Source organism: Betta splendens, chromosome 8, assembly GCF_900634795.4.
Source record: "Betta splendens chromosome 8, fBetSpl5.4, whole genome shotgun sequence".
In the NCBI taxonomy this organism is placed as follows: Eukaryota; Metazoa; Chordata; class Actinopteri; order Anabantiformes; family Osphronemidae; genus Betta; species Betta splendens.
The window spans coordinates 4,826,082-4,846,560 of record NC_040888.2 but is presented as its reverse complement, the minus strand read 5'-3'; the positions used below and the strand labels follow the sequence as shown (position 1 = coordinate 4,846,560).

The following is a 20,479-nucleotide window of genomic DNA, read 5'->3' as shown; positions in this document are numbered from 1 at the left end:
CAGTACTATGTGTGTGTATTTGCTGGGTATAATCGATCGACTCGCGTCACGTGAGCGATGCTGACGCTCACCACGGGCCGTGCAGCGGAGAGGGGCTCGCGCTAACGAGCAGCGTTAGATTTCACACGTGGAGCGTTTCCCGTCAAGACTTTCACAATAAACGGTGTTATTCTGCTAACGCGGCGTCACGCGCACGGACAAGCACGCCTATTTTACTTTGAAAATCAAATCAGCTTTCATCCGGAATGGCTCGTGTGAGCTTGACGCATCCGCTTCAACCACTCTCCCGACACCGGTGGAGTGAAGGCGTATTTGGAGAAAAACGGATAACGCGCTCGGCTGCTGTGACCGGAGAGACGTCGCCGCCGCCGCCGCCGCCGCCGCTTCCACCGAGCCGCTCCGCGCGCGCACCGACCGACCGGAGCCGGAGGGGCTGCTTTGCCAATGCGAGGCGTAAATGGCCACAGTGTTTCCCAACAGGAGACGCTGCCCGTGAAGCAACCTGTGCGCCAAATGCGTCCTGGAAATTAGGAGGAGAATTCGCCGTACGTTACGCTACGTCTTCGTTCTTCGCGCGGCGGACGCTCCTGCGACCGATTTTTGGGGGGATCTTGATTTGTAGACTGCAACCATGGACGAGGACAACCAAGGTATGATTCAGTCAATGCACTTCATCCTGCTCGTTTGATACAGTTTTAGCCGGAGACATGTGCCTGCAGCCTGCGATAATAATAATGATAATAATAATAATAATAATAATAATAATAATAATAATAATAATAATAATAATAATAATAATATTGTGTTACTTTACACATGCAGCAGCACTAAACCACTACATCTGTTATCTTTTTCTGGATGTGGGATGAAGTTATGTCCAATATCGCAGGAGAACCCCACTCTCTCATTCATTATGGTTGACAGACCAGATGCCCTGAACGCCTCATGTGCGGCGTGTAAGGACAGTGACCTACATTGAGGGTGATGATTAAGAGCAAACAAGGCTGAATGCGTAGACATGCATGACTGACGGTGCACGCTGCAGCCAGGATGCATGAGCCTATCTGGGACTTTGTTACATGGGAACCGGTGGCACTCGGGTCCAACAGGTCCAGAGTCTAGTCCACATGGGGCGAAAAATTTACTGACTCACGGCAAGAACTGAGACTGGTGAAATAATTATATAGAGCCTCATGGACATTGGTGTGGAAGCAGAGAGTTTTGAATGGAGACCAGGCCCAGGTTCTAAAGGCAGTTCTAAAGTGAGCCTCCATTCTCTGCAGTTAACTTTGCATTATTAACTCATGCAGATTTCAGAGCAGCTTTAAATGACAGTATATCAACGAACTGTTGATTCAACTATCGAGCGCTTCATAGTTGCATCTTTACTTCAGCTACAGAGGACTGGGCTGTTTTCTTGACACAAACAGACTTGTGAGGCCTGAATCTGCCCCAGGTGAGGACCCTTCACTCCCCTCGTCTCACCTGTCGGCGTAAGTGGTGTGCGGTCACACGTGTCGTCCCCTCGTGGAGCTGCGGGACGCGAGTATTGGCCAGGCGGCTGCGTGCGCGTCAGCCGGGCACAAAGCTGTCATTGTGCCTCGTGCATCCAGCGCGGCCTGCAGCGGTGGCACACGTCAGCACAGCCCGACGGACAGACATATGGTGCTGTGATGCAAACAGGAGATAACAGCCGGCGCACGCACGCACGCACGCACGCACGCACGCACGCACGCACGCACGCACGCACGCACGCACGCACGCACGCACGCACGGTTGACGGCCGGGCGCTGATGCAATTCAGACTTTTCCTGTTGTCCTTGTCGAGTTTGCAGGAGCAATCGATGCGGCTGAGCTGGTGTCAGTGTTGGATTCACGTGTGTCTTCCTCTTCTCACTCATTCATATGAGAGAGAGAGAGAGCGAGCGAGCGAGCGAGGGGTCAGAAAGTGGCAGACAGAACGAAATGCTGAGGTGTCACAGGCGGAGCAGACGGCGTGAAGATTGGACCCAGCGTGCGGTCGCGAGGAGTGAGACAGGCAGTCGTAGTAGCAGAGACGCTGAGGTGTGTGTGTGTGTGCGTGTGTGTGTGTGTGTGTGTGTGCGTGCGTGTGTGTGTGTGGACGGGGAAAGGGAGGCCGCTTCAAGTGCCAGAGCCAGGGTTGGAACCAGTCCAGTGAAGTATGGAGCGCTGCCAGGGAGAGACGGGGCGACTGAGTGAGCTACATATCCTTTACTGAATCAATTCTCCAGCGCATCACAAGGGTTTCTCTGCGTAACAGTCCTCCTCGCTCTGTCACAAGTGCTGTGCATCACGTTCAGAAGCATCCGTCCGTCCATCGCGCGTTAAATCACTCTGCTCCCGTTCGTCCTCCGCTTGAACCACCGTTCTCCGCGTCCGGTGTTGTTTTCCGGCCCGTGCACCGCGGGCGCCCCCTGTACGGCTGGCCGTACCATCCAGGGGCCTGCAGTGACCCCACGTGACCCCCGCAGCCAACAGTACGAGGCCTTCTGCCACAATGCTCGCTCAGTGGACGGCGGGCGTCGCTCTGCGGCCGCGGAGCCAAGCTTCAACGCCTTCAACACCTGCATCGACCCGTTTGAACGACTGGAACCGCCGGCCTCACAGCGAGGAGCGATGCCTCACAGCCTGCTGGGCTTTGGGACCCCCCACCCATTCATCTGCTGCCCGCGGGACAGCGCAGGCTACAGTCCAGCTCTGCTTTCTTGCCTTTGGAGTAGATTTACAGCCCCCCCTCATGGAGTCATGGGCCGTGGGAATAAATTCGACTTTAATTGCACTCACCTCCATCCAGACTGAATTTCTTCCCGCTCTGAGCTCTGCACGTAGCTACAGAAAATGATGGCTCTTGTGAAACGGAGGATGTTTATGTTGCGCCTGAGGGGCCGCTGGGGTCCGTGCGGAGCCTGTGCGACCGTGCATGGAGGCTGAGGGCCCTGCAGGATATCAGGGAGCAGCAGTAGGACGGCGCAGAGAGAAACCTGTTGAGAGCGGCCATGTTGAAACTAAATGTTAACGCATATCTAATGGATTGAAATGAAGACCCCTGTGCCTCCGTACAGGTTGAAGTGTCTGCCTTTGGCCCAAGGTGACTGAACAGAGGGCCCTTGTTGAGTTCGGCCTCGCAGAGTATCAGGTTAAGTCAGCCTCAACCGTGCACGAGCTGCTTACATCAATATGAAGCGCGTTTCAAAAGAACATGAGAAGCGGTGAAATCCCCTTGAACCACAGCTGCTTTTCCTGCCTTAAAAATGGGTTTTAACGTAGCTTCATGAGTGGATCTGGAGGCCGGGTTTCATTTTTGTCTGGAATCCTAAGCATCTAGTTTCCTCTTCATCCTCACGTGCAGCTCAGAGACACAGATGGCTTCTGTCTTTGCAGCATCAAGGCCATCGAGAGAGGCTTTTGGGAAGGCGTCAAGTAAAGTCAACAGCTTTTCTCCTCTGGAAACTAAACTAAACTGGGCTTTAGGCAAAGGACATCCTGCTGCACTCGGGCCTTTGTGGGAGTGTGGGCTGGTGGCCTTCATGTGTGTGTGCATGCGTTGGGTCCAGGTCCTGTTGCAAAAAGGAAGAGAAAGCGGAGCGGGCAGGAAGAGGGAGTGTTGGAACAGTTATGTAAGTGCACACAGACTGTTTGAGCGGCTGGAGATGCAGGAAAAGGTGTATCCCCCCTCTGAGCAGCGTTCACACTCTGACAACACAACACACGCGGCCTCGGCGTGAGGTCGCAGCTCTCACGTTGAGCACAGATGCGGGTTTTGTTCCTTCGATTGAGTCCCGATGCAGAGGATTAGTTAAATACAGCGTTGCACCGCTTCAGAAGGTGAAAGCGCCGCTTCCTGTGTGTGTGTGAGGGGGATCTGGCCCGGCTCCAGCCTCCTACAGACCCCCTTCTCTTCTCTCCCCTTTTAAGAGGGGATTTGTGCACTCAGTGACTTACACAGGGGTCAATGTGCCATAAACCCCGGCGGTCCGTCCTCAGCCGTTGTCTTCCTCCCGCTTTTCCTATTTCCTCTCCTCTCACACTGAGCGTGTTCCCCCTCCGTCTCCACTGTAAGTTGCTGTAACCTGCAGAAATCCATTCCTCTCTGATTAGACGAGCTGTGACTGCGCCGCTGGTGCTGTGGGAAGGGCTGAGTGCGCCGCAGTCGCACAGGCTTCTCCTCCCAGATCCCCCTTCATCGACTCGACACCGACGCGTGCTCGTGGGCACGCCGTCAGCGCAGTAACGTCGGTTTGTGTGCGAGACGGTGCGGAGGCTGATGGGGAGACGGATGCTGCAGCGTCATCGGTGCAGAGAGTCAGGTTGATGTAGGTTAGTGGTGCAAAGCTCAGCCCAGCTGTGGATGGCTCTATATGGTGCACATGCATATTCAGAGGATTAGTGAGGCTCTGCATGCACAGACTAATGGATGGGACGGGTATGGATGACACGTGGTGGATTAGAGGTCAGAGGCTGAAAAGAATGAACACTCACACTGATATGTATTGAATATGAACAGGATTTAATGGAATCAAACAGACAAAAGCGGAAAAGCTCGACAATCAAATTGCCTTTGTTTGTGTTTCCTATTCTTGACACAGTCATGTGATTTATAGCGCGATTGCTGTTCTCTTATTGTCTCTTGCTCAACCTTCAGTTGTGTTCCTCTGAGATTTCTTTTATTTGGTACTCGACATTAACGAGGGCATTTCGTTCGTTTGCCAGCGTGACATCCCGTTCACCTCTTGGCAGCGCACGCCGCGCACGCACACTTTCTCGCCTCGTCCACGGCCACGACACCTCAGTCACGTCGCATCAGCGTCGGGGCTCCCGCAGATGATGATTGCGTATGATTGATAATGTGGTGTGGCTTTGAGTGGTTCGTGACCTCCCCCACACGCACACACACACACACACACACACACACACACACACACACACACACACACACACACACACACACACACACACCTCGGGGCCTCAGTGATTTACAGGTTCCCTCACACATGCATTTAATCGCCTTGTTGACCTCTGTCATGTCGAGTTTTCGCCGTCACCGGTGACGCTCGCACTGCAGCCGACCTTCAGCAACGGGTTTTGCCGTTTTTGGTTATTGTCGCTTGTCACTACAGTGAACAGCTTTCCTCATTAATCTGCCCACAGACTGGAGCAATAATACGTAATTATTGTTTGTCCCTGAGGGGAAACGCTGCAGCAGCATCTGCTCTGCAGCGCTGAGGCTCCCTGGAGTTGGGTCCTGCAACCTGTCAGGAGCTGATAGTTAGTTCCTCTGACAACTCTTCCTGGTGGCTTATCATTTATAACAGAACAGCTCATATTCAAATGTGTGACAGGAAATACTTTAAATGAAGAGCTTGTCCCTTCATCATGAGGAGGAAGTCCAGGACACTGGTCCTGTGTCTGCCACTATTTCCTCATCTGTGTCACATTTTGCTTCCATATTCTCCCTGTGTCTCCTCTAAACTACAATCACATAGGATTATACAAAATATGTTATATTGTAATGGTAATAAAACAGCAGGCAGACTTGGAGCTCACTTTAAAACCTCCTGCAAGGCAGCGTGTAGTGAGAACATCTGAACTGCAGATCCTCCACGTCCTCGAGGTCCAGTGGGCTCTGCCGAACGTGCGGCAGCAGATTCGTGGCGCGTCGCGAACATGTGAGCACATCAGGCGCGCGCTGACGTCATCTGTTGATGTGGCCCACAAACACTCGTCTGTGTTTGCAAATGCAAAGTGTGTGAGAAAAGCTGCGTTTAGATGCTTGAAAGGAGCGCCACGAAAAAGTGTTTGTGTCCAGATGCTCGTAATGTGGAAAACCCCCTCTGTGCAGAAGCACCGAGAGCCGGACCTGAACCACCCACATACTTTGTGTCAGAAAAAAAGCAGAACTCCAGGCTCAGGTTTAAACTGAACTGGTTTGCTCGCCTTCCTCCTTCTCATCCGCCTCTTCAGCTTCCTGCTGCCTTGCAACAACAGAAGCAGCAGTGGAGTCCTGCTTGGCAGCTGCAGCGTCTCCTCATCATTCTGCCCGCTCTGCTCTGCTTCTCGCTCTCATGCATTTCTGCTTGACTGAAGACCTGCAGCCAACGTAAACAGTGTCCTCTGTCACGTGTGTGTGTGTCCTACTGACGGCCTGCGTATCGTATCATATGGGCTGATCAAGCACTTCTGTTATTTCCTGAGTGGAGGTCCGTACAGGGGGCCCTGCTGGAGGTCTCACATATTTACACACTGAACCACTTAACTGGCCCGATTTGCTGGAGACCATGTGTATTGTTCTTGTGGTTAACGAGGAAAACATACAAAAGTCATATGTGGAAAACAGAGCTATGTTTGAAACTTTATTACTTCATTGCAGAGTAAGCAAACAGTCCTTTTCAGCTCCCACTAGAATGAAGGTGATTCCTGCAGTTGAGCAAGGCACCGCCGTCTCCTGTAGCGCCTGTCGCGCTTCGTGAAGATAAACACCTGCAAAGCCGGGTTTCGCTATGACGTGAATGTCACCTGTCGCTGTCGCGGCCTTTTAAAATCTCTGCGTGAACGCCTTGTTAGACTGAGCGTGCACTGAGCCTCCGCGCGAAGGGTTCCGAGGCTGAGAGGCTGAGATCGGGACGCTCGCCCGCTGTTCGCTGATGAACGAGGATGAAATTACTCTGAAACTGGAGTCAATCGATCATTTCACAATGCCGACCCGATAACTTGATGAAAGCCGAGGACTAAATCCTTCTCCAGAGGTCGTGCTGCACTGCGATTAGTCATGGGGGATGTTATTGTAGGAATAAAGGTGGCTCAGGGAGAGGCCCGGTTTGGGTTTAATGCTACACCCAGTGAACGGGAAGCTCTCCAGGACTCACTGCAGCCCCACGCACACAGGCCTGTTGATCTGGGAGTAGGTGTTGTTGTGTAACACTCGAATCCCGGGACAATTAGGAAAGGTCTTGTCTAGACACAGAGAGAGATTACGAGGAATATTTGCAAAAAGGAGGGGACGAGACGAAACGAAGCGGAACTGTCGCTGTCACTGCAAAGATCATCCTCCTTCCAAATGCCTGGAGTCTTGACAGGATGCGGGATGGACGCTGAGCGATAAGATACAATAGGAAAAGGTCTCTGCAGACGGTGGAGCGAACGTTTAATGATGTGTGGAGTCAGAATTCAGTGCCCTGAATGAGGCAGAGCCGCGATGAGACACGAGGAACGCCTCTAATTCATCAAAGGCTCCAAAAGAAAGAGCAAATGCTTCTTTAAGAGGGAAATGTTGCAAATTTGACCGTGTTTTCCTACAGAAGTGACTGTGACTTTGGGGCTTTGAAGAATTAGCAGCCGCGGTGCGTTTAATGTCACCTGTAAAGACACAGCGCGAGCTCCCGCCGCACATTCAGGAAACACCCAGGAACTCCCTGAAGGTGACCACGCTGGCACACCTTCTGTCCTCGGGTCAACATTTCATAGTGGATGCACTAATTAGGTTGGCTGCTTGTCAGCGGAGCGCACGTGCCCGAAACAGAACGTAGAGAAGCGGATAAAGAGGACGAGAGCAGAGGAGACGCAGAAGCCGGCTGGACCAGACTGTGCGGCAGCGGTGGGAGGAATGTGGGCTATTTTCATAGCACTACTGTCATCTGTCAAGAGGCAGAAAGTGTCAAAGAAGCTGTCGCTGTGTGTGTGTGTGTGTGTGTGTGTGTGTGTGTGTGTGTGTGTGTGTGTGTGTGTGTGTGTGTGTGTGTGTGTGTGTGTGTGCGTGTGTGTGTGTGTGTGTGTGTGTGTGTGTGTGTGTGTGTGTGCGTGCGCAGTGAGTAGGAGTACCGCTGAGGGGAAAGAAACAATTACCACACACCTACCAGCCGCAATTTCAACCTACACGAGTGGGAAAGCGGCTGCTAAAGGCAGCGCGAGCTCCTCCAGCATCCAGCACCGACACTCACACGAGGACCCACACGGCTCCGCTGATGGGAGATCAGTGGTGATGGGAACCGGGGATGGTATGTACAGCATAGAAAGTCATGAGGAGGGACTGCGTGGGGGCATCACGTACGGTATATTTGCTTAAGTAATCGTACGTAAGTCGCTTGCTGCAGCCTCGCCACAGTCTAGTGTCGGCTTGTTGCGAACTTGCTCCCTAATTAGTGTGTGTGGGAACGGCCTGGACCTGTTTATGTGGTTGCTATTGTTACAGGAAGACCAGCCCACTGGCCCTAATCGTTGCAAATATCCCGTCTATTGTTCCTCCGTGAGCCCGGTGAAAGTCGGGAGGCGTTTCTGCTTCTGTTTGCAGTTTGGGCTCCGTCATCGCACAGCGTAGTTCTTACTGAAGCAGAGCCCAATGTTCCCTGATAGAGGTTCTATGTACGCGTCACTGCCCTTTATCCATCCTCTCCTTTGCTCTTGGTGCCGAGGTTGTTCGGAGGGTGACTCTGTCAGAGACGCTCAGTCAGTGGCTCCGTGAGCTGCCAATAAAAAGCCATTAGAATCAGATCCCGTATCTCCGTGATCACCAGACAACGACCCGTCTGACGTCTAAGGTGCTCCTGCCTGGATTCCTCCACTAACGGGACCAGGACCAGCTCAGCGATCTATTATTCACAAATCTGGAGCCTTTTTTCAGCTTTAGGTTCATTAGGAGACCTTATTCATTCATTCATTCATCTTCATCATCAGTTATATGGATCATTTGCACGTGATGTGGCTAAATACAAAGTGCTGTTGTTCATTTCGTGCTGCTGCCTCTGTGGCTCATTGATCCTGGCTGCACTTGGTCTCACTGACCTCTTCTTCACCCTCTGCAGCGGCGCTTGCGCTACAAGTGATGGTGAGATTGGATCACGGACGTCAGAGCAACCTTAGGCCCCGCAGCGCTTGCTCATTCGTGCATATCTGAAAATCAATGAGAGCAAAAAGGCGGCGTGTGCAAGTTTGAACTATTGTGGTGCTTATTGATTAGAGGTGGAAGTCATGAGATGAAAAGATATTGTGCACGTTGTGGAGTCTTGGCTTTAGCGTGGGGCCTTTTGCATATTACCTAACATGGATTAGTTTACAACAGGGCCGCTCTCCATGGAAATGGATTCGTAGACGTTCATGTATAATGCATCAGACGCCGGGTCTCAGCTGTGCAGCAGTGGCTGCGCTCGCAGTGACTCTTTGCTGCAGAACACGCACAGCGGGGGGGCTTGTTGCCCGAAACACATCCTGCCTCCTCAGACGGTCTGTGGCGTTCGGCAGCGCAGACGGAGCAGGAGGCATGGCTTTATGAGGCCGCGCGTGTGAAGACGTCTGCTGGGCCCGCGTCTGCTCCCACGTCACGCGCTTCCTCCTCGTGTCCCGACTCCACTGACCCGGTGGCCCTAATCGTGCGAACAACCGGGTTTCAACTGAATAAAACGGAGCTGTTCTATGAGATCACATCAGTCGTTGTACAGTGAGCCAGTAAAGCGTCTACTCCAGGTGCCTTGACGAATCCTGAGTCCGCGTGCAGACCCTCAGTTCCTAGCAGATGTGTTGTATTCACCACGTTAACAACCCGCCCCCTTCGCGTCTCTGCCAGATCGCTTAAAAAGCCTTTTTCTCCATTTCGCTTTCATCCGTTCCTCTCGTCTCCCTTTGTTTAGTCTTGAGGAGGTTCCGTCGCGCGGCCACGCAGTTGGAGGACGTATCTGCACACATCTGGATCCCCGCTCTCCCGACTGGCTGCTCGCCTGTGATAACGCGAGCTCCGAGCCCCCGGAACATAATAAAGCCAGCAGCCCGTGCTGCGTGCGACACGTTGGGCTGCAGAGCGAGATTCAGCGGACAGATACGGAGAAGAGGCCATAACTTCGCTTCTCTTCCTCCAATATTTACTGGCGCTGAATCGCAAAGCTGCTTAGCGGCACGGTTCATTTGGGGGGATTTGAATCTGTTCTCACCCCCACTTCAAGCGATGGGGTGGAAGCGGACAAAGAGAGAGGGGGGGGGGGTGAGCGAGCGTAGGAGAAGAGAAGCACAATCTGGTTTAGCTCCATGTGAAAATGACCTACTTCCTGTCATCTCGCTCTCTGATGGATTGCTGCGTTCTGATGTGCAGAGGAGCGGGGGGCCGATCCTCGGAGGGGGGCGTGGGGGGGGCGGGGGGTTCGACGTGGCACTGCTAAATGAGGGATCAGTCGGTGGCTCTGGGGACCCTCGGCGCAGCGCGAACTGGGGCGCCACGCGTGTGAAGTGTAAATCCCGCACCGCGTTGCCGTGAACTCACCTGCGTTTGCAGCGTCTGGCGCTCGTGCACGTCGTGCGACACGCCGCTCGCCCTCTGTAGTGTTAATTACCCAGAACCAAGCCTCACTGAGTCAATATTTAGGGGCCGGGTCTCCAGATGCTCGGCCGTATGCTGCTCACATGCGGCTTTTGGTGCTAGAGATACAGGGATCTCCCAGCTTCCAGGTCTCAACATAACTCTTAACCATTTTAAACAAGTGGCCATAATATAAAGCATTACAAAAAGACTGTTAAATACTGCATGTCCCAGTAGATCCATTAAAGCCTAACAGTGCAGATGCCAAGATTTGCCCTGAACATATTTAAAATCACCCACTGGGATTTGAGGGTAGTTTGATGTTTTTTCTGAACTATATTTCAGTTGATTAAAGCGCTTCTGTGATTTCTGTAAATTTTTCATGGTGGATGCAAAAGCGAAGCATCTGACGCGGAGTCTCACACAAACATATCACAACAGCCCCATCAAACGAATGGCAGAGATGCCAAAAAGAAAATCAAACTAGCGTCCCGCCTACGTTGCATTATCACAGGTTTCGAAATGATCTGACACGTCTTTTTGTCAGCATATTAATTTAGGTCATGAGCAACGTCTTTAGGGTGGATTCACCGAACAGGTATGTGCTGTCAGGCTTAATCCCCCGTGACTCCGGCTGCACGGTCGGGAGGTGCATTAATTTAATCCACTCTCATAACCCTGCCCCTCTCTCCCTCACACGCTGTCTCTCACTTTAATTTCCCCCTCTCCCTGTGTTTTCCAGTACCTGAGGACCTGTCGCTGGAGGAAAGAGATGAGCTGTCCAACATCCGACGCAGGAAGAAGGAGCTTCTGGACGATATTGAAGTGAGTATTCATCCATAGAAGGAAAGGATGATAATAATATTGATAATAATAATAAATACTGTTTCCTCCTCTGCAGCGGCTAAAGTTTGAAATCGCAGAGGTGATGACTGAAATCGAGCAGTTAACCTGTGTGGGGGAAAGGTGAGTCATTGCTTCTTCCATCAGGGAAAAGGCTTTTACCGGCGTGTGCAAATGTTTAATGCTTGGATAAATGACCTAAATGCTTAATTAATTATCAGCCGTTTGAGTCATTAACGAATCAGCCGAGCGACTAACTGTTTCGGGATTCTCCTCGGCCAACGCTTTGTTTTTCACGCCGCTCAGCCGTGCAGCGCTCGCGTCCGCTGTGAGCCCTCGCACCTGTCGCCGTGTGTGTGTTAATCCACTCTTTATTTGGGGGAGCGAAGCAGGACGATCCCTCGGCTAAACATTAGCCAGGCCGCCTTCCGTTTGATTGGTCGATGAGGTGGAGTGAGGCGGTGTGTGTGTGTGTGTGTGTGTGTGTGTGTGTGTGTGTGTGTGTGTGTGTGTGTGTGTGTGTGTGTGTGTGTGTGTGTGTGTGTGTGTGTGTGTGTGTGTGTCTCAGGTGCAGCTGGCTAAGGGTCCTGGGCTATTTTGGGCTCACAGGAAGCATCGAGTTCATGCACAGACGCACACAGGTGGAGTTTTTCCTGTAGGACACATATAAAATGCGCTTCTATGAAGAATAAACCCAAAATGGAAAATATTCAGGCGGAGGCTACGAGCACAAGTGGATGAGCGCACATGCGTTTCCAGTTTTCCAGCCCCCGCTTGTTGTGGAGTAGTAAATAAATGAAGCCCGGCCACATCCTGGAGACAGCGGCGCATTCTTAACTGTCACGTGTCGTCTGTGTTTTCTTCTGCTGCAGCAAAACCACACAGAGGAACAAGCAGATCGCCATGGGCAGGAAGAAGTTCAACATGGACCCCAAAAAGGTAGCGGCGCCGGCCCGCTCGCCGTTGACTGTGTGATTCTATTGAACCCCCTCTGGGACATTCCACGACTATTAAAATGCAGCGAAGTCAGGAGTCCACTCTTTTAACAGGGGATCCAGTTCCTGTTGGAGAATGACCTCCTCCAGAACACACCAGAGGACATCGCACAGTTCCTCTACAAAGGCGAGGGGCTCAACAAAACAGTCATTGGGGACTATTTAGGAGAACGGTGAGCTCCTCTTTTCCATCTGTTTTCCTTCTACCTTCCTTTTTCCCCCCAAAGCCCCAGGAAATTGGTTGTCTGACCTGAAGACTGTGCCAGTAACGCAACCCGGCACAACTGGATCAACTGGGCTTTGACTTTCTTAACAAACCTAGTGCGACGTCTGTTCGTTAGCGTGTGCGTAGTTTACATGTGTTTGACATGTGTCCTCACAGAGACGACTTTAACATCAAGGTGCTCCAGGCGTTTGTGGAGCTTCATGAGTTTGCAGACCTCAACCTTGTACAAGCCTTAAGGTGAGCGCCAGTCACCTGTCAGAGACGCATTAGCGTCTGTGACCACCTCATAATTATGCTATGCTAACATCAGTCTGAACACAAACACTGGATGTCTGTATGATCTAGTGAAAGGGCTGGTGGAAAAGCAGGTTACGGAAGCAGAGCAGCAACATCAGAACACACACCTGCTAAATCAATACTCACCCACAGTATATAAATGTGTCAGACCTCAGTGGAAGTGTAAAAGAAACAGACCTTCAAATGTCTCGTAATACAAACCTGTTCCCTTCAAAGTGCCGTGTGTTCCCACCTTCATCAAACTCTTTTCTCTACTTAATTTAAAAATTGAAAAAAATCTATTGATGTATCACTTTTTCCTTTTTTTTTCGTTTCCTGTCTGTCTGTCTGTCTGTCTGTCTGTCTGTCTGTCTGTCTGTCTGTCTGTCTGTCTGTCTGTCTGTCTGTCTGTCTGTCTGTCTGTCTGTCTGTCTGTCTGCCTGCCTGCTGTTGCAGGCAGTTCCTGTGGAGCTTCAGACTTCCTGGCGAAGCCCAGAAGATTGATCGCATGATGGAGGCGTTCGCCTCCAGGTACTGCCAGTGTAATCCTGGCGTCTTCCAGTCCACAGGTAGCACACACACACACACACACACACACACACACACACACACACACACACACACACACACACACACACACACACACACACACACACACACACACACTGCTGATGCATGAGTCAGACCCAGGCAGACAGGACAGATAACGCAGACCAGTCAGACCACCCCAGACTCAGATCAATGTCCCTGTCGGTTGGACTTCCCTCATTAGACGGCTGCACCTGTTTATCTTTAAATGACTCTATGGCCCCAGATCATTGGAGGATATGAACACTATGTAACTACAGTACATACACATGTGCAGACAAAGAATCAGTTTGTGTTTCATTCCCCTACTCTTACATGAAGCCCGATTCAGCTCCTGTCCAGCTTCTTCTTCATGTTCCTCTGCACTTAGCATCGTGTCCACTAATCGGTATTCCTGTCTCCAGCAGTGATAATTAAATCGATCACTGGCCAATAGAGGTTATTGCTGCACACTTGACCCACCGCTCAGACCCCGCTGCTCCTGTTCTAACTGATCCCAGTTCAGGTCATGCATATCGATGCGGCGCAGCGGCGGCGCGGCCCGACTTAGACGGGGCCGCGTGCTTTGGGTCGTAAATCACCACTCGGTAGGACGGAGGGGGTGCGTTTGTGGCCTTTTCGTTGATTAAATTCCATTTTTATTGGACACAGTCTCAAATCGGATGCTGATGGATTGCTGTGTAATTAATCACAAAACACCGATGTGACCATGATGGTGTCACTTAGATAAATAAACTGGATAACCAGCACCGCCATCAAACGGACAAGCTACAAAAATCATTCTAGTAACACAAGAACTTAACTGTGTAATTACCTCCACAGACACCTGCTATGTCCTATCATTTGCCATCATTATGCTGAACACCAGCCTGCACAATCCCAACGTCAGGGATAAGCCCCCTGTGGAGCGCTTCATCTCTATGAACAGAGGGATCAATGAGGGGGGAGACCTCCCCGAGGAGCTACTCAGGGTGAGAGCTTTGACTGCATTAGTTTGCTAATTGCACACGTGTATCCAGTGTAGAGCAGGGTGGAAATACTGAGTTGGTAAATTCAACGCCGGCAATTAAAGTTGGCTTTCGTTTTCATCTGGGACGTGAGGGGAGACGCGTGCGAGGTCGCGTGACGGCCGTCCGTTTCTCTCCCCGCAGAATCTATACGACAGCATCAAGAGCGAACCCTTTAAGATCCCGGAGGACGACGGGAACGACCTGACCCACACGTTCTTCAACCCAGACAGAGAGGGCTGGCTGCTCAAATTAGGTTAGTCTGTCTCCCTGCACATTCCTCCGCCGACTCCCCCCGAGACGTCCAGGATGACTTTATTTGGTTGCTGCTGCATATTTCCCCTGCACAACAGCAGCGTTTTACACAGCTGCTGTGAGTCACGCGCTCACACACACGCACGCACACACACACACACACACACACACACACGCCTGCTTTGCTTTTATTAAAGGTCCAAATGTGATCTTATCCTCCGCAGGTAGCTGTGACTAGGTGTCGCCGCGTCCCTTAGTCATGTCTGCCTGCTGCTGCAGCTTCATCATCTAAGCATCACAGCATAATGAGCATCATGGAAATAATCAGTCCCAACATTTGAAATTAAAAACAAACATTTAAGCTCTATCGATCAGAAACCGACTTTCGCGATTCATGGACATCAAATAAAACAAAAACAGCCGATTTGCTGCACGCGCCGGAAAGAAGCTGTTTACGTATGATGTCGTGCGTGTGCATCGTGCTGTAATTTACTTAGGAAACGAGCGGACGCCACAGCTATTGTTCTGGGTATGTGTTAGTTATTAGACTTTTCTCTCGGTTTACATGTGTTTCCCATTGAAACCTCGCTCCATCTTCCACATCAAAGGCATTTTTCCTGCAGTCTTCACATATTTGCACGACATGATGAAACTCCGATGTGAAAGTTGCTACGCTCCTCGCCGTGACCCACACGTTCCTCCTCCTCCGTGTAACCTCTGTACAGTAGGTAGAACCCGTGAGTACGGCTGCAAATAGCCCCATTGTGGCTCACAGTCCTAACATGATTACATTCTGGGTTGGTTCCTCCCTGGAGCCATTTCCCGCACCAGTTCTCACTATAAAATGTCTAATTTGACTCTCTAAAAATAAACCCTGGAGGATGTGAAGAAATAAATGCTGTTTTTAGCAAATCTCTCCCTTCGTAGAGCGGAAATTTGGCCGCGCTAATTCAATAGCCACAGTCTATTGGAACGTAAGGAACAGGGAGCTTGTGTAAGTGGTGGCTGATAGAGGCGCGCAAACAGGAAGGAAGCGCCACCGGTGAAAAGTGTTGTGACCTTAAGGGACGGTGGTGCCGAGGGAGACGGATCGGGAATGTTGGGCCGGCGCACGGGAAGCTGCTCGTGCAGGTCCACGTGCATCCGAGGCCGGGTTTCTGCTTCTTTCCCCCTCGGTTGCGATCTTAGTTTCGTGTCAAGTGGAGTTTCTCAGGTTTTAGCCGTTGCCTTTTAAAAATTAATCGGCAACGTTAGCAATAATTTAGCACTCGTGTGAGTCATCGTTTAACCGGGGGGCGACGGTAGCTTGTAGCTTGTTGCTCGCTCTCCTGTGCGCCGTATTTCCCAGATTCCTTGAGCACCTGAACGCCACAGCGTCAGCAGTGTGTGCTCCAAACCTCGATGGCGTTGGTTCGTTCTGTGTTATCATGGAGGTAGAGATAAAGAAACACGGTGGATGTGGGCCAGCGCCGTTAATGAGTCTGACAGGCCTGCTGCGCTTCCTGATGGGAGACAACCAGTCTGTCAGCGTGGCCTTTGTCTCACTTCCTCGCTCCTCTTTCCCTTCCTGCCAGGAGGCCGAGTGAAAACCTGGAAGAGACGGTGGTTCATTCTGACGGACAACTGCCTCTACTACTTCGAATACACCACAGTGAGTGTCATAAGTCGACCCCACTCCGCTTTTGTGTCCGTTCTCTTTTAACTTCACTTGCTCGTTTTCTCCCCGTCGCTCCTGCAGGACAAGGAGCCTCGTGGGATCATCCCGCTGGAGAATCTCAGCATCAGGGAGGTGGAGGAGCCCAGAAAACCTGTGAGTGCCGCCTCGTTATGGATCTCACCCACACTGCTGTAGATCCCCCCCCACCCCCGCACGCGATTGAGCCCGCGCTCTTTTTCCCCTTTGCCCCAGAACTGTTTTGAGCTGTACAACCCCAACCACAAAGGACAGGTGATCAAGGCCTGCAAGACGGAGGCAGACGGGCGCGTCGTCGAGGGCAACCACGTGGTGTACAGGATATCGGCCCCCACGCCGGAGGAGAAGGAGGAGTGGATCAAATCCATCAAGTAAGACGCTTTACTGTGCACTTAAATCGGGTCTGACTGAAGGTTTTTAGTCAAAGTAGATTTTTCTGCTTTGAGCATCACTGACCCACGACCCACGGAGTATAATGATGTCGGTTTAAAGGCACTTCTTCTTTTCTTTGATATTATCTACAGACTAATCCAGTGACCAGACGGTAAAATAAGGAGCTTTGTTTTTCTGTCAGAGATCATGGTACGCAGTGATAAAACCTACGCTGTTAGTGACCTAAATGTTGTATGAGCTGCAGAGAACATGGTGCAACGTCAAAGAGAGTTTGCTCAGCACAAACAGCGCGTACGTACTGTAATAGAGCGCAACGCTGAACCGCCCCCGTCTCCCCCGCTCCTCACATTTTGGGAGAATTGACTGGGGGAGCGATGGGGGATTAGTCACCGCTCATGGCACCCCAGGGGGGAACCCGCAGACGCAGCGGACCGATCCGGAGAGGCAGCTCCGAACTGGGTTGACACGTTCACTGCGCAGCGGCTAACGAGCCGCATCCCGCCTTTCACCAGAGGGTCCGCGACGAGTCGGGGGCTGGGGAGATAAAAGGAAACATGTCCCTGCTTCTCAAATAGAAGTGATTGGAGAGGTGATGCTTAATATTGTGTTATTGGGTCACAACCATTTCCACTCAGGTGATGCAGAGTCGAAAGAGTCGCTTCCAATAACAATAACAGGTGTTTACAGACAGACGTTTATAAGACGTTAGTGACTGCAGCCTGGATTTCATTACTGCACATGACTTTAGTTTCATTTCATTTCACTAGATTGGGAATAGTCACGGCCCACAAACCCAGTTCTGTGGGTTTCAGGGAACAGGGACTCACAGATATCCGCAGTATGTGTGTGTGTGTGTGGGGGGGGGGGGTGGCTGAGCCTCTTCTTGCTTTGTGCTAGTGCTAACGGGATTTAGCAGCCATGAAACTGGGCTACGCGGCAGCTCCCGAACGGCTTCCTGACTCACTCGCTCTCATTGTGCGCCGCGCTCGTCGGGAGGAAGCGGAGCAGGGGAGTGAGGAGGAGTCGGGCACCGCCAGCGCCTTCGGACCGATCGCTGGCAGAGCGGCGCTCAGGACAGTGTGGCTGGTGATCTGATGGAGGGAATCAGTCAGAGTTTCAGTCAAACGACCAAGAAAAAACTTAGGGAGGGGGTTCCTCTTCAGAAACCATGGAAACCAAACTAGGTCACTGCACAAAGTTTTTCCTTTTTTTGATCTAGTTAAGGCAGGGCCTTGTGTACTGTAAATGTGCCTCCATTTCCATATCAAAGATCCTGGAGACCCTCCTCTCATGTGGCCTCATTATTTATCTCATCCTCGTCCTCTGATTGGCTCCTTCTCCAGGGCCAGCATCAGCAGAGACCCCTTCTACGACATGCTGGCCACCAGGAAGCGGCGAATCGCCAACAAGAAATGAGGAGGAACGCCGGCCTCGCCTCCAGCCGCCCCGTCGTTGATCTCCCTAAATTCACGAAGACATAATTCACCACTTCAACGCTGATTCACCACATTAGTGACCGTCGACCTCGGAAGACGAACTCTGGAGACCAACCTCCGCTTTGACTCCGGACAATCTTCAGATTGGGAGAGATTCCAGCAGTGCTCCGTGCGTTGACTTAACTCTTCATGGAGCAGCACAACCAACCGTTCCATTCGCTCCCCTCCATCTCATCCACACCTCCTACCTCCGCATTTCATTGTCACGTGTCGCTTCACGGTTCCTGTTTTCTTCCTAAAGCACAACTGCCATGTTTCAGGTGCACATACATGCATGTGGGTTGATATAGACCGATATGTTGTGAGTGTGTGTGTGTGTGTGTGTGTGTGTGTGTGTGTGTGTGTAACATTGTGCATGCTATCAGTACACACAGCATCTGCAGTGTGGGTGCAGGAGTAGGTCCAAACATTCCCTCCACTGTGCTTTATGAGAAGGTCTTAGTAATTCAAAATCAGTCTCGGCTTCTTTGTCCCAAGACTGTGGAGGTGTGAAGGTGAGTGTAGGAGGGACAGGGGGCCTGACAGACAGGGGGGGGGGGGGTGGCCTCACCCGGGCTGAGTTGGGTTCTCCTCTCCAGCTGCCAAGGCCGAAGCCTCGCGTGGAGCAACCTCAGAAAACAAGCGGCTCCGGCTTCCATTTAGGCTCCAAACAGCTCAGCTCGATCAGCTGGACTGATTTCCAACACGTATTCGCGTGGAACAGAGACTTTTGAAAGGTGCTTACTTTTTATTTTAGTTGCGTATTAAAGGAGCTTTTGTCAAGGCTTGGGCCTGTAAATTGTAATCCTCAAGATTTTACGTTGTAAGGATTACGACTTCAGAAGCTCTTTTATGAGACACAGTCTTTTCAGTCGAACGGGTTAGTTGTGTTTATGGCTGAGCAGTGGCTCTATACGTTAGAGCAGCAGTTCCATTAAGCTCGTTTCTCCCTCGTCTGGGGCCTATGTCAGTGAAGGTCAACGTATTGTTGTGATCTTGTTTGCATTTGGTTTGTAATCCTTGCTTGCTTTTGTGTTTCTCTTTCAAAACACACATATATGAATATATAATAACCAATTATGATTTCTCTGTATTTATTTTGATTTGTGAAATGGTTTATTACTACCTGTAAATGTTCAAGTATGTATGCCTAAGTTATGTATGTATAAACGATGTATAGGTTTCTTGCCTCTGTTGTTTTAGCCCATTATGTGTAATTTTGTTTGAGCCTCTGGGCAGAAATTTGCATTAGCTGACGTTTGGGGTCTTCTTTACAAAAAAGCCTTAAACATAATCATAAGCAAACATATAATGATAATAATAATGATGATGATGATGATGATATTGGTGAATAACTGTGATGAATTTGTTAAAAGCCATGAATTATGAGTGAGAAAGATTGTTGTATTTATCATGAAAAAGATTCATTTATAGTGAAAATGATGTTTGTTGTTAATGATAATTACAGTAATATTAGTGATAATGATGAATATGATGACCATAATATTGATGATGTCAAAAATGATAAACACCAGTAGTTTTCTATGTGACTGTAAAATAAAATGAAAGCCTTATGGCCAGGGCAGAATATTATCTTCTACTGTCCTGTGGGGGCTTATAACTTTTATATTATTAATATATATTGTTCACATTGTACATTATGTGTATCTATATAAAGTATACTTAAAGCTAACACACGAGTGATGTGTTTATTATTGATGCTGCTGCTGACCTACATATTGATGACGTGCCATTAATAAATGATGTTTCTTGTGAGGTTCAGTAATGAGCTGGTTAAATATATAGCGTTATCACCTGTCACGTGATCAAATGAGAGCAGTTATTGTTATTTGGAGCAGAATGAGTGAGGAGAGAGCGCCCTCTGCTGGTTATGAGGCATTTTTTTAAATAATGCCGTCCGTTATTAAAATACATTAAAACATATGTTTTTATTACCAGCTGCAGTCAATTTAATAATTAGGAGGAAATACATGGTTTTGACGCAATGTTTTTAAAAGCAGCTTTCACATTTATTGAAAAGCTGAATACTGAACGGAACCTTTGGGATCTTTTATCTATCATATCCTCAGAGGATATGAAAGAATTCATATCATATCTTCAGAGGATATGGAATCTATGGTTTTTCTTTACGTCCAGATGAACAAATAGATTTTGGTGCAAATCCACATGCATTTTTATAACGTTACTGGGGGAATTTATATTATGTCAAAATAGGTTTTATTGGCTTGTATAGGTTAATAACTGGAAATATGTCATTTCATGGTAGAAAAGAAAAAAACCTTTTAGTTGTTTTGCAATTGTTAGTGCTAATTTATCATCTCTTTGCAGCTGATTTGACTTTTTTATTTTTTTCTACATCTCAGTTTTCATACTTGGGCTGATTTGGTGTATCTCTGCTTGACAGCGTGGT

At 50.0% G+C, this 20,479-nt stretch overlaps 1 protein-coding gene across 2 annotated transcripts; it reads left to right on the top strand.

Annotated features, from left to right (window-relative positions):
• Window positions 1-264: 264 nt before the first annotated feature.
• cyth3b (cytohesin 3b) lies at window positions 265-19,741 on the top strand. 2 transcript variants are annotated; one of them, XM_029159128.3, is made up of 13 exons: window positions 265-650; window positions 11,040-11,122; window positions 11,199-11,263; window positions 12,013-12,079; window positions 12,190-12,308; window positions 12,518-12,598; window positions 13,094-13,206; window positions 14,048-14,196; window positions 14,377-14,488; window positions 16,062-16,138; window positions 16,226-16,297; window positions 16,397-16,551; window positions 17,917-19,741. In XM_029159128.3, the coding sequence occupies exons 1-13, from the start codon at window positions 632-634 to the stop codon at window positions 17,987-17,989; spliced, it is 1,185 nt and encodes a 394-aa protein (XP_029014961.1). In that variant the 5' UTR covers window positions 265-631; the 3' UTR covers window positions 17,990-19,741. The 2 variants fall into 2 exon arrangements, with proteins under 2 accessions (XP_029014961.1, XP_029014962.1); XM_029159129.3 differs by lacking the exon at window positions 265-650 and adding an exon at window positions 7,832-8,012.
• Window positions 19,742-20,479: the final 738 nt, after the last annotated feature.